This window comes from Typopeltis vanoorti, chromosome 1 (assembly GCF_054136105.1).
Source record: "Typopeltis vanoorti isolate ZY-2024b chromosome 1, IOZ_Tvanoo_1.0, whole genome shotgun sequence".
NCBI classification, from domain to species: domain Eukaryota; kingdom Metazoa; phylum Arthropoda; class Arachnida; order Uropygi; family Thelyphonidae; genus Typopeltis; species Typopeltis vanoorti.
This window is the reverse complement of record NC_143549.1, coordinates 62,420,503-62,434,533: the sequence shown is the minus strand read 5'-3', so window position 1 is coordinate 62,434,533 and position 14,031 is coordinate 62,420,503. Positions and strand designations below refer to the sequence as shown.

At 36.5% G+C, this 14,031-nt stretch overlaps 1 protein-coding gene across 2 annotated transcripts in view; it reads left to right on the top strand.

Moving 5' to 3' along the window:
* The first annotated feature begins 7,244 nt into the window (after window positions 1-7,244).
* The window catches only part of Smr (nuclear receptor corepressor smrter), a 530,430-nt gene continuing 523,643 nt past the window's right edge, over window positions 7,245-14,031 (top strand). For both annotated transcript variants that reach the window (XM_090397581.1, XM_090397569.1), the window contains exon 1: window positions 7,245-7,830. In XM_090397581.1, coding sequence (XP_090253707.1) covers window positions 7,760-7,830 — 71 coding nt within the window. In that variant the 5' untranslated portion in view covers window positions 7,245-7,759. The remainder of the gene's footprint in view (window positions 7,831-14,031) is intronic.

Here is a 14,031-nt window from a genome sequence, read left to right as displayed (position 1 = left end):
CAGTTCATATTTCAGCTCAAGATTTCAACTGAGCCTCTTAGGAAAAGAGCATCTGCAGGTCAGTGTCATAAATGCCAAAGGTTTGGACATGCCCAAAAATCATGTAAGGCAGCCTTTAGGTGCTTGAAGTGCGGCAAGGGACACCAGATCATCACATGCACCAAGCCACGCATAACTCCAGCATGCTGTGCAAACTGCAGAGGACCTCACCCTGCCAACTACAAGGGATGCCTTTCTAATCCAAAAAATTGAGGATTAACAAAAGTTAATCTTGCTCCTTCACATAACGTTTTAAGCAACCAAACAGATCGTCCTCCAGTCCGAAACACCTCGCCTTCAACCTCACAGGAAGGAACAACCATGACCAAAACATATGCTGGGGCTGCAAGAACTAAGCCTCTACATCTCGAGCTAGAAAACTCCAACATAACATCTGTTTTAACAGCCTCATTTGCCACCATGCTGCAGGAATTCAGCAAGACCTCACCATCTTCCAGAAAGAGATTCCTGCAAAGCACTCAAAAGATAACAGCCATCCGTCATGAATAATAAATTCAAACCAAAAGCTCTTAAGATAATCGCATGGAATGCAAATGGATTGATGAACAAGGTTTTGGAACTTCAAGAATTTGCAACTCGTCTCAGTGCTGATATTATCCTGATTGGTGAAGCACACTTAAGACCTGCTAATAACCCAAAAAATCCGTGGATACACTATGTACAGAAACGACAGAATTGGCACAAGAGGTGGAGGCACAGCCATATATACGTGGGCTGTTCAATAAGTAATAAGACTAATTTTACTGTGGCAAAACCACTCATCACAATATTAATTTCTGTGGAATAAAGAAATGTTGCTGTCTGTATATTAACAAAAGAGGTTGATAGATGGCGTATACGGGCTGATGTGCCAGAGTGTCACGTGACTAAACGCAAGGTTGTTTCGGCGCGCCTACGAGCCGCAGCCAGTCGTCCAAATGGAAACCTCCTTGGAACAGCGTTATGCGATTAAATTTTGTGTGCATTTGCAAAAATCGGCATCGGACACTTTTAACATGATACGCAAAGCTTTCCACAATGAAGCAATGTCGAGGGCAAGTGTTTTTCGCTGACATAAAATTTTAAGGAAGGAAGGCAAAATGAAGATCTTGAACGTGAGGGAAGACCTTCAACGTCCATCACAGAGCCAATGATCAACACAGCAGCGATTATCATCAAGCACGTCAAAAGCAAGCATCCATTGCTGAAGAATATTTGCACCACGATAATGCAAGGCCACATATTGCTGGTTGTGTAGTGGATGTTTTGCAGAAGAACAACACAGATATCCTACCACACCCTCCATACAGTCCTGATCTCGCACCGTGCGATTTCTGGCTGTTTCCTCAGCTCAAGAGACCGCCATTTCGAAAGCAACAAAGCATGTGTAAAAGCTGCGGAGGCGGTTTTGAAAGAACTCTCAAAAAACGGACTTTCACATGTGTTTAAGAAGTGGACGCAACGTTGGGACAAATGCATCGCATCTCACAGTAGTTACTTCGAAAAAGACCATGTAAGTGATGACAATTAAAGGTAATCTGTTTTCTGTATAGTCTTATTACTTATTGAACAGCCTACGTATATTAAGAGTTATTTTAATCATAATACAATAGACAAGCCCCCAAACAGTAAACCTGGAGGTGACCGGTGTGGAGGTACATACCTTCAATGCTGGGAGTCTCAAGATCTATGCTGCTTATAACCCTCTGAGCATTCCTCTGCTGACAACAGATCTGGACTCCATACTTGGTCCACATGACTCCATAATAATAGGATATCTCAACTCAAAACACATAGCTTGGTACAGCTCATCAACTAACACCAAAGGCCACACACTTCAACTTTTCAATGCTCAACTCTGTTGTGGCCGGCCCTACCGAGCCCACCCACTTCAGCCCTTCAGGTAGCTCGGATGTACTAGACATTGTCATCTTTAAAAATTTAAGATACCAATTCAAATTGGAATCAGTCAACGAATTATCTTCTGACCTCAATCCCATTGTGCTTAATCTAGGTTCATCAGATCAATTCTCTCCTCTGCACACATTCATACCATGGGACAAGTTAGCCAAGGTTCTTCCCGATCATATTGGTCTGGTGCTCAATATCAGTAAAAAGGAAGAGACTGACACAGCAGTAAATAACTTAACCATACAAATTCAGAAAGCAATAGAATCAGTCAAACAATCCACTGTCTTCCACCCAACCAACCGTATCCCTGAAGAAATCATGGAGCTAATCAGAGCAAAAAAATAGAGACAGAAAGAGATACCACAATACCAGAGCCCCACAAGATAAAACCGTATTGAATAATCTAAACAGGCAGGTCTGGGAAGCTCTTCGAAAACAGAAACCATCAATGGGAAACCAAATTGGCTAACATCAATACTGAAGATCATTCTGTATGGAAATTCTTAAGAGTAATCCTCACCAAAAAGCAACTCATACCCCCTATACAAACCAAGAAAGGGACAGTTCACAAAGATGAAGAGAAAGCCAAAGCACTAGTAGATAACCTAGAATCTCAGTGCCTGAAAGCTACAGACCTATAAGCCTATTGTCCAGCCTCAGAAAGGTTGCAGAGAAAGTGATCCTCTTAAGATTCCAAGCTGAAACAGATAACTAAGGAATTTTGCCTAATGAACAGTTCGACTACCGTAAGGCCTTCAATGGGAAACCAAATTGGCTAACATCAATACTGAAGATCATTCTGTATGGAAATTCTTAAGAGTAATCCTCACCAAAAAGCAACTCATACCCCCTATACAAACCAAGAAAGGGACAGTTCACAAAGATGAAGAGAAAGCCAAAGCACTAGTAGATAACCTAGAATCTCAGTGCAATCCATCTTATACAAATCTAAATATCAACCTTATGTACAAGATTCATCGTCATGTTAGGACAACCTTAAGAGAGAACACTGTTAACTCCGAACATATCACTCCTACAAATCCGGCAGAAATGATAAATATCATTTACCATCTAAACAGTAAAAAAAAAAAGCTCCAGGACTGGATGGCATAACTAACAGAATAGTAAAACTACTTCCAAGAAAGGCCATAGTCCATCTCGTCAACATTACAAATGCCATCTTTAGATTCCAGCATTTCCCTACTACGTGGAAAACAGCCACCATCATGCCATTGAAGAAGCCAGGAAAAAATCCTCACCCTCCTGAAAGCTACAGACCTATAAGCCTATTGTCCAGCCTCAGAAAGGTTGCAGAGAAAGTGATCCTCTTAAGATTCCAAGCTGAAACAGATAACTAAGGAATTTTGCCTAATGAACAGTTCGACTACCGTAAGGCCCATAGTACAGCTCAACAAATGCACCGGCTGGTAGAAATCATTACTAAAGGTTTTAACTGGAAACTCAATACAGCTGCCATCTTCATCGACGCAGAGAAGGCATTTGACAAAGTATGGCATCAAGGCCTTCTCAACAAACTGATAAAATTTAACTTGCCAGTCAAGTTAATAAAAATAATACATTCTTACCTGAAAGACAAATATATGCAGGTCAGAGTCGGCGAAACAGTTTCGACCAGACGTAGGAGCTCAGCAGGCGTACCTCAGGGATCTCTTCTGGTACCACTCCTGTTCGCAATCTATGTAGCAGACACCCCCTCTGAACCCAAGAACAGCATTCACTGCATTATATGCAGATGATACTGCACTGATGGCAAGATCACTGAGCCCAAAACTGGCAACTAAAAGATTATAAAATAGCATACACACCTTAGAAAAGTGGATGGCAGACTGGAGGATCCAAGTTAACCCCCAGAAAAGCTCAGCCATACTGTTCACTAGAAAGAAAATTCACACCATTGAGGATATTTATTTATTGGGAGTACAGATTCCATGGCAGATTGAAGTTAAATATCTTGGAGTGATTCTTGATAGTAAACTCCTATTCCGCAAACATATTAGTTACATTACCTCAAAGATATCCAAAGTCTTAGCACAGCTCTACCCTATGATCAACAGACAAAGTAAACTGGACACGCAAACAAAATTAACAATTTACAAGATGGTAATTCGACCGATCATCACTTACACAACCCCAGCATGGAGATACACCACGAATTCAAACATTCTAAAACTTCAGAGATTACAGAATAAGTGCCTGAGGATGATTCTGGATGCCCCTTAGTTTATAAGAAACACCCAGATCCATAGAGAAGTTAATATCCCTTATATTATTCCCTTCTCCTAAATCTAGCTGATAAGTTCTTTACCAAGACAAGTAACCATCGAAACCCGTTAATCAAGGAAGCCTCGGAATATAATGAAGCAGAAAGTTTCAAATATATAAGACCAAAGTCTATCTTAAGTTCAGCTGAACACAGCTAACTTCACTGCCCTCAGTGGGCGAGCATATAGCTCACAAACACTCCATTCAAAGTTCTTTCATTACAAGACAAAGGGGAATAAGAAAAGCAATTTTGCTTCACCCATCTAGCCAGAAATGTTAATGTGACATAAAAGCGTTACAAATTTCGTCTTATCTTTTTATAGATATAGAGTAGATTACAATAAAAATACAATTTCTTGTTGTATATAATATATTATTAATATTTAATGTATCCTATCCTATCCTAATTTACGCTCACGCCTAGACCTACACATTTTACCGTGGAGGCATTTGGAACCGAAATCCTATGGAATAGGTTGGCTATTCCTTATTCCTGGAGGTGTCCTATGTTTGTGGAAGCGTTATGTTCTCACGGCCGGTTTGCCTGCTTGCGGGAGGAAAAATCCCAGATAAACTGGGGAGAAAAACCCTGCAGTCCACGCCCAACCAACTAACTTGGCTATGTCTGAGAAAGATCCTAAGCTCCTCACACTCCTTTCCCAGGCATATGGTTGCGAAGCGCATAGCCACTTGGCTAACTGCGCGGATTTAATATAATATACATTGTGGCCAAGCAGGAAAATTTTTCCGCTTCTCATATATTATTATTGTTGTTATTTTCGTTGCACGGGCACCATCACGGAGTTCTGAGATTTATTGCAGGAAACTCAAACTATCCACACAATATTTATCTTACCTCTCCATGAAACTATTAAACAAAGCACTCATAACTGACTCCAACCAATTCCATGCATTCACTACCCAAGAGTAAAATTTAGTCCTCAGACCCTTACTAACGACACTCTTACTCAGCTTTCAGAGATGACCGCTTGTTCCCCCCCCCCCCGTAGTCAAGTGCTGAACATTTCCTCTGCATTAATCCTATAAAATCCTTGAAGTAATAAATGTTTCTGTCATACCCCCACATGTTTTACCTGTCAACCAACTTTTGTTACCACACACACACACACACACACACACACACACCATCAATCCACCCTCATAGGAAGCATTTCACATGCCACTCGCCATCGTAGCCACTCGATTCTGAATTCTCTCCTCATCTCCACGAAATCCAGGTAACCAGACCTCAGCACAGTAATTCAGATGGGGTCTTATTAAGGCTTTATAAAGAGGAATGATAACTCCCTTATCTCAGCTTGTTGGTGTGTTCTTCAATAACCAAGTAAAAGGATGGAGTTGACCAAATAATGTTTATCTTGGGATAGATCTTGACCCTCCTCGGAGTACCCATCCAAATATAAATAAAGGGAGAGAGTTATTTGTGCGCAGTTTGTGATTCAATACCTACTTTATTTATGTGAAGTCAATGGAGTTCAAGACATTGCCGGCAACTTCCGTACACAATTCCCCAAACTTCGAATGCTCAGCCGTTAAATGATTTTTGTTTTACTGCCATTAATTAGTTTTAATTTACAACCGGTTATAATTATAATTGGCTGTTACGTGGTAACAGTTGATACAAGGAAATGTATTAATTTGTTTATATTGTTTTTTTACATACTACAACAATGAAAAGTAATTAAACGATCGCTGCTAAGCAGATCGAACCCCATGGTAATAGAGGAAATCGCGTTTTTTTTTGAAATAATACAGTATAAGCTGTCATTTCCCCCTCTTTACTATAATGTATCGGATACAAAAACTGTAGTACCTTCACTGAAATTGTTACACCAGAATGTACGCAAAGATGCCTTTTGATCTATCTCTCTGGTACAGATAAGATAGGCGATAAAGCGGAGCATTATCATTTCCAGGAAGACTGTGTTGCTTACAAGTGTTATGTTAAGGTGCAAACTTTGAGGTGGACATCATGCTCACCATTCTGGAAAAGCACGTATCTATTGATATGTTATCTTCCTTTCATGTGTATGAATAATACTGGCCTATTCAACAACTTTTATTTCGGATTATAATGTTGATTTATAAAAAAATATTTATCCAAGTGAACTATGTAATATTGCTGATTTTAGATATAACGAATTTTTAATGAAATTTATTTAAAGAAGAACGTTATAGTGAAATGTTTTAGTTATAGTATTATTATTTTCTGTATTATTTCCCCCCCTTCACATTTCATTTCGTTAACTGTTTCGGTAAATAAAAGTAAATCATAGCGATTAAACGTGCTTTTATTATTAACAATTTAAGCTGTACCAAAAATTTAGTAAATTATGTTTCAGTGTGGCCTTCACTCATTCTCAGTTTTTCCCCTTTAAATTATTATTATAGTTTATTTATTTATTTTAACCCAGCGACAAGTTGCAATTATGTCTCGTAACTGTAGATATATGAATAAAAATTATACCGATTTAATGTGACAGTTTTACCAGTGAAAGAATAAAAAGTATCCAAACAATAGAATATGTAAGTCCCTCTATTCAGTTAGACCTCCCTGTTGTAGAATGCACCGTTCCAGCCGCGCGGAACGTACGAGATATTTTCAGCTCACGTTCTCGTGGTCTTGGATATCAATGTTGCCAGCTGGCGCCAGTACGTGCTGCACGCGGAGCCTTTCAGTTGATGACCTTCAGGAATTACCAGTCTCTTGTGTCCTCGACTACTACCCTGCTCCCCGTTTAGATTCTAATAATGAATTCGTCCAAACCTGCCCGTCATGTCTGCGGTCTTTAGTAATCATGGACTAGTTCATTGACTCGTAAGAGAACTGGAAGGATGTTGCCTGGGGAAGGGTGTGTTGTTCGTGCTGTCATCGTGACTCTTACTGGTTGGCTGGTGTCCAGTGGAGGGGAACCTTGCACGGCAGGCTTGGGCTGCCCCCTTGCCGCTTGGATCGCCGCACTGTAAATGCTTGGGTCACAGTGTAAGACTTCAACATGGCGTAATAGCCGCCAGCTTTACCGTTGGAGGATATGTTGCACTTTGGTAGCACAACGGAGACGAAAGTTATATTCTTGTGTGATTGAAGTGAGTTTACACATTTATATGTGTTTATCACAAAGTACGAGTATATCAGGGAATATGACGTGGCTGTGTTTCTACCTCTTTCAACCCTTCCGGCATAGATGTTTTCCGTGGGTGATAAATTAGCGCTGTGCCGTAGTGAATGTAACAAGTGTGTTTAGGCCTAAAACTAGGCCTAATATGAGGTCCAAGAATATGATGGATTACTTTAAACATGTCTGCATCATTTTCCATATTCAAATAAATTTGTGTTAGTGCATAATACCATCGTGATGAGCTTTTATCTTTAAAAGCAATGTGTTATCCTAGATAGCCTGATGGGCACGTTTGGATCCTACATATTTATATCCTCAGGAGTTTATAGTGCAAGTGAATTCAATTGTAATTATCTAAGTGAAACACCTTTTCAGGTATAGTTGCTATGAGCAACGTGAAGACTCTCCCTGTAGCACAGGGACACGTCAATAATCCAATGTATGTGGTTGTGGAGAGGTAAGTTCGGTGCTGACTTTTTTTTTTTATTATTTTAATATGTATTTGACATTGTAATGAATACCCTAAATTAATTATTTTAAATATACGCATTTTAAGGAGCATAAAAATCATTTCAGAAGAAATGTTTAAATAAAGATTGTGCTGCTACTGGGAGTAACTCTGAATTCATTCGTTATCCTTACGATTCTTTGTTTTGAGATTGTTACGCAGATCAAGTCGAAAATGTTGCGCAAGTGTGCAAGTCATATGAAACTTTTTAAAAAATATTTTTACTTCTTTTTTTTTAATACATACGATTTGTTTAGAAGTAAATGTAGTTTTATGAAAATAAGTGATCGGCGATTTCTGAATAGTATTGTGTGTGTGCACGCGCGCATGACTAATAAGTAAACAAAAATATAAAAGCGGAGAAAAAGCGTTGTAACATGGCTCTTGTTATTCCTACTTGTTGTAAAATATCGAAAATTCTACATTAATAAAGTTTTTTACGTGAGTTTTCCTCCGTTTTTATATTTCTTTTGATTATGCCAACTCGCTGTATTTCATTATTGAAACTGATATAAATAAACACCTTCATTTTAATGTTTTGAATTCGCGTAAGTCAGAGCAGGATTAAAGAGGTATGTGGTTTTCATGGAAAATGAAAGTATTGATGAGATAATATAAAATTTTCTTTTATGATTCAGAACATTAAATAAAATGTATTCGCATGCTATTTAGAATGCCAGTTCTTGATCAGTAAAGAGCCCTTTGGCATTACTGCGAATACTAAATACTCTGTAATGTATATTTCAGAGCATTTTAGTAACATATCATAACATAATTGTGGATAGTATATATGTGGATAGTATTCAGAAGATTGCTGGAGTAATATGTTTATAATATTCCATTCTTTGGCAGAATGATTGCTTGTTTCCACCGATTTTTGAAATCTCTCTTGATATGTTTTCTGATATAATTTTATTATTATTTAGACTGCATCTTACTGTAGCCTCCCGTGATGAGTCTCCAGGCGGTATTTGTTACATTAGTTTTAGTAATTTTGCTTTCATAATATTTTGTCAAAAGAATGTTAACAGATTCTGTACCATACGTGGTATAAGTGGTATTCCATGTAAAAGGACTTAGCAAATTAAAGAAAATAATAATTCTAGAGAAATTAAAATCTGAAATAAGCGTTAGCTTTAACCAACACTTCACGCCAGTAGTGGCCTTAATATTGATTTTAAGTACAAGGCAGACGTCTACCAGGTGACCTATTTTTACATCTTGGCATGATGCAAAACTTACGGACTTTGATTTACTCTTGTATACTATTCAGATTTTTATAATTTCCTCCCTTTCATATACCATTATAAGCTTCAAGACAGCGCTAGCTCCATTGTTTATTTTCCTTCCTTTTAGGAATAAACATTCATAATACATTTCTATATTATATGCCCTCTCACGATTATCTCTGCCACATAATAATTATCTTTACACCAAATTTTACATAGTTTTCACATATGGATATTTTGTTTTAGTGTTTCTTTCTAAAAATTATAATTTAGAGGAATAAATTTCCGAATAGTTTTTTAAGCAAAGGAGGAATATTTCTTTTTAATATATAATAATTAAGTCCGTTTTTTGTTTATTGAAAGATTAGCCAAAGTCGGTGACACTTTTAGTATTATAAGATTGAATGTGAGGTAGGAGAAACCATTCACTTAGTCACCGAATGTGTACATCTCAGAAGGAATTAAAAAGATTGTTGATTATTTCTAAAAACCAGATGGCCAAGCACACTGTTTTTTTACAAGCTTCAGAATAATTGGATTTATTTTCCTTATTTCATCCTGCAAAAGCAAGTAAACTGGCCAGAGACGGGGGAAAAAAACGTGTTAACATAAACGTTTAAGACATAATTATATCTCCTCCTCAGCTTTAGTTGCTTAGTTAATTGTAAAAATAAATCGCTTTTTTATTAATTATCATTTAATACAAATGTGACTTGTTTGTGATGTTATTTTACCTTTTTTAGAATCAATCTGAGCAACTCTGGCGGATTTAATAATATAATATACTAAAAAGAATTGTGAAAAAAACAACTCGTATTTGTACGTGGTACAGTGAATCATGTTGGTTTTCTCTTTCCATGTGATTCATGAAGTCCACAATAGTAGTAGGAGATGTTTCTTATGTTCTTCCAGTCTGCTTATAATAGGCTAAGCTACATTAGCAAGAAATTTTATGTACTCCTTTAATAGAGAAGGAACAGATAAAGGCAGCCAATTTCAAGTTGGGGGGTGGGGGTAAAATCATTTAGAAGACTGGTGTTAATTAAAGACTGCTTCCCTGCCTTCATCTCTCCTTTCCAGTAGTATATGAAGTTCCTTGCTTTTCATGTAGCTTAGTCTTTTATAGGCAGACTCAAAGATTGGTAAACATCTAAGAAATGTACCTGCTGTCACAATTATGAATAATAAGTATGGTCTAGTAGAGTGTACCTTGTGACACCAGTCACAGAATCAAATAGAAGAAAATTGCAAAATTATGCTTCATTGCAAATGTTCTGTTTAAAAAAAAAAATGAAACTGCCCTTAGACATAACTAACTTAAAATATGTGGTTTTGTGAAACTCCCTGTAAGTATGAAAAAAAACAATTTTTATAATTCTCATTTGACAACTACTAGTATCCATACAGTCCTCTTAAGGAAGGAAAGCTAAATTGGATTAGGACTTTTCGACTTTAATTATCAGTTCATTTTGTCACCTCTGCATCAATTTTTGTACTGTATCCCTAATGATGGCTTTGAAGATGAAATATTGAAGTCATCAAATTGTTCTTTAATTTGTCTCCTGAATGCTGCTTTTATTCCATTAAATAATAAGTTTCAATTAGTGTAAGTAAGCCTTAATAGCACATTTTCCTGCCATCTTGATATCATTCACCTGTTTTTACTAACCTTTCCTCACTCCAGCTAATAATGAAAATTAATGGCCGAAAAAAGGTCCAAAGCACCTCTAATCTGCAACTAGAATCTACAGTGGTCTTTCTTTGGGCAGCCTAGCACTGGAAAGAAACATAATTCTTGAGATAATTCTTCCGTACAGAGGCTGAAATGCAGTCTCTTACTGAAAATATACCAAATTCATTATACAAATATGTGAATTGAATAATAACGCAGTATGGTCTAGACATCAATAAATCAGAAATTTGTGATTTCCAATTTATTAATTGGTGAAGAATTGGTATAAAAGTTGTACTTTCAACAGGTTAATAAATTTGAGGGAGAAACTATTAAGATTCAAGCATATTTACATATATGGAAAGTATATTAAATAAAATGGAAACATAAAAATGAGCTAATGTGTGGCGAAAGAATTTCCATTCCAAGAGGGGAAAAACTGTGACCTTCATATCTGGTAACCTCACCTCCAGTTGAAAAAAAGAAGACTTTATAAATGCTGCTGATATACAGTACTTGCAGAATGATTTGAATAGGCTTGAATTGTGGGCATGGGAGAATGAATGTCAGTAAATGTAAAGTCATTCACTTCGGTGTGATTAAATATCCAATGTCATTTTATATTAGTGGAATTATGCTTGAAGAAAATGATGAGGCTTGGAATCTTGGAGTGTTAGTAGATGAAGTTGAAGGTCAGGGCCATACAGCAAAGATTGCAAATACAACTCAAAAAAATAATTGCAATGATGAAACGAACGTTCATATGTAAAGATGATGTCAGTTTGCATCTTTACAAGGCCTTGATAAGACCTCACTTGGACTATTGTGTGCAGGTCTGGTTTCATTGTGATTCTGATATATATTGGAGAGAGAGAGTGTGTGTGTGTGCGCGCAAAGGAGTGTGTTGAAAATGATATCAGGATTATGGAATACTGATTATGAAAACAGATTGAGAATTTGTAGACTGCAGACACTAGCAAACAGGAAAAAGAGGGGTGATATGATTGAGACTCACAAACTTCTGAAAGGGTCATACAGGATTTCAATTGATGGAATTTTTCAATTTATGGAGGGTAGCACAAGAGGGCATCCCTGGAAGCTGAGAATGAATGCAGCTAAGAATGGGGTGAGGGCTAGATTTTTCTCTCATAGAGTGGTGCGGGATTGGAATGAATTGCCATTGGATGTTGCGAGTGCAAGCACTGTGAATGAATTCAAGAATAAGTATGATAGCTGGTGTGTGTAGTATGTGGCCTCCCTCGATGAGTCCCTGACTCCCTGGAGGTCTCTATTAATAATAATAAATGTTCCTTACTTCATGATGACAAGATTCCAAACCAGGTCTTTCCAACCAAAGGACATTTGTCATCCTGAGTGCCAAGTAGTTACCAAATAATGTTTTGTCTCTTAATATTTAACAATTTTTTTTCCAGGCATTCTCTTTTCTCCTCTGCCAATACAGATGTGTGTACTGTTTGAAGTACCATAATCAGAGATGTATTGCTCCTAAATATACATGTATTGTGTGTTTTCTAAAAAGGAATGGTAATTCTGTTTTTCACTAAGAAACTGAATGTGATAATGCATTTTACATAATGAAAATGAAGACGCAGATTATGTGACACTTCAAAAAAAATCCAAAGACTTGTGGAGTGGATTACTTAACATCACAATATTACACCATCTATCACTCAGTAATAGTAATTTTTGTCTCTTAATTGCATGCTTTCTCTAGCCAATCTTCGATGATACGAGTGAAGACTTATCTGTTGGAGATCCAAACAAAAACAGAAATAAGAGTGTTAACCAAATCGAAGGAACACAACATTCTTCTGAAACAAGAACGATCGACAAGGAAGATAACAAAATAAAAAATATAACTAATGTTGAATTAGAAAATAATGAAAAAAGTAAGGAAAGTACTTCTTTTGCACTCAATGAAATCACAGAAAAAATTCAAGAATCTTGAAACTCTGCTAAGCAGTCACTTAAGAAGCAAGCTGAATGTTATGTTATACCTTTATGACTAAATTTCCAATTGCAAATGTAGGAGAAAATGTTCGGATAAGAATTCCAGACGCAGATAGGGCTAAGACCAATAACCGGAATATTATAGCTGTTATAATTTCTATTGAGAATGAAAACCTATATAAATTAGGTACAAAATATGGTATTTTAAACCAACTCTATTTGAGGAACGAATTTACTGTTTGTAAGGAAACTTTTATTTCAGTTAATGAAGTTCTTTATATTGAGATAAGTCTAAGACAATGTGCCTGCAAGAATTCTAATTTAGGTGGTCAAGGTTTCCAAATTGCAATTGTACAGCCCATTGTAACTCAAATCGCTGCAAATGTAAAAAGTCAGAAATCCTTTGTAATTCCAAGTTCCACAGAGGTCTTTCCTGCAGAAATAAGTAATTTGTTTTTAACAGGATAACAATATAATCATGTAATAAGGTATTTATTTCCTATTTTTTCTACTATTAAATAAAATATGTTTTCTAAAACATGTTTTTATTACATTTACCAGACTTCTCTAGGAATTATTAATAATTACCGGTTCATGTGATTAATTCTGGTAAATTATTCACTTTAACTTTATTTGGTTTGTATTAATAATAACCAGATTTATTACTTTATCCGCAACATATACACAGACAAGGTACATTATATATCAGTTGATAAATTAAGGAGACTACAACCATGTTAAGAATAATTACTTTAATTTTGCCACGTTTCGACCTTCATATTAAGGTGATCATCTGGAGTATACATATACTGTATGTGTATATATGTATATATATATATTCAGACAAGGTACATTATATTTCAAACAGTATATCAGAATGACAATGATTTGAGCAATTGTAATTCTACTGGCCTGATCTCTAGTGGTAATAAAAAACCTACATTCAAATGATCCAATTTATAACTAGGTCAGAGAACAAATTCATATTAATACCTTTTAATATGGCAATAGTGGTGGCCTAATAAGTTAAGATCCTGGATTACTACACAATGAATGCTGATCAACATGTAACATGAAAGGAAGAATACATTGGTACTATATGTAGATGTTGCAAACTTAAAACTATTTTTGGAATCACAATCATCTTTGAAACACTTCCCTGATTTTAATTGTTATAGCTTGCCCAGAATTCAGAAGACTTATTCCAAAACTGCTGTTAGCCTGCTGATTATGTATGTTAATCTCTCAATTATTCGACCACAACATGAGAGCAATTTT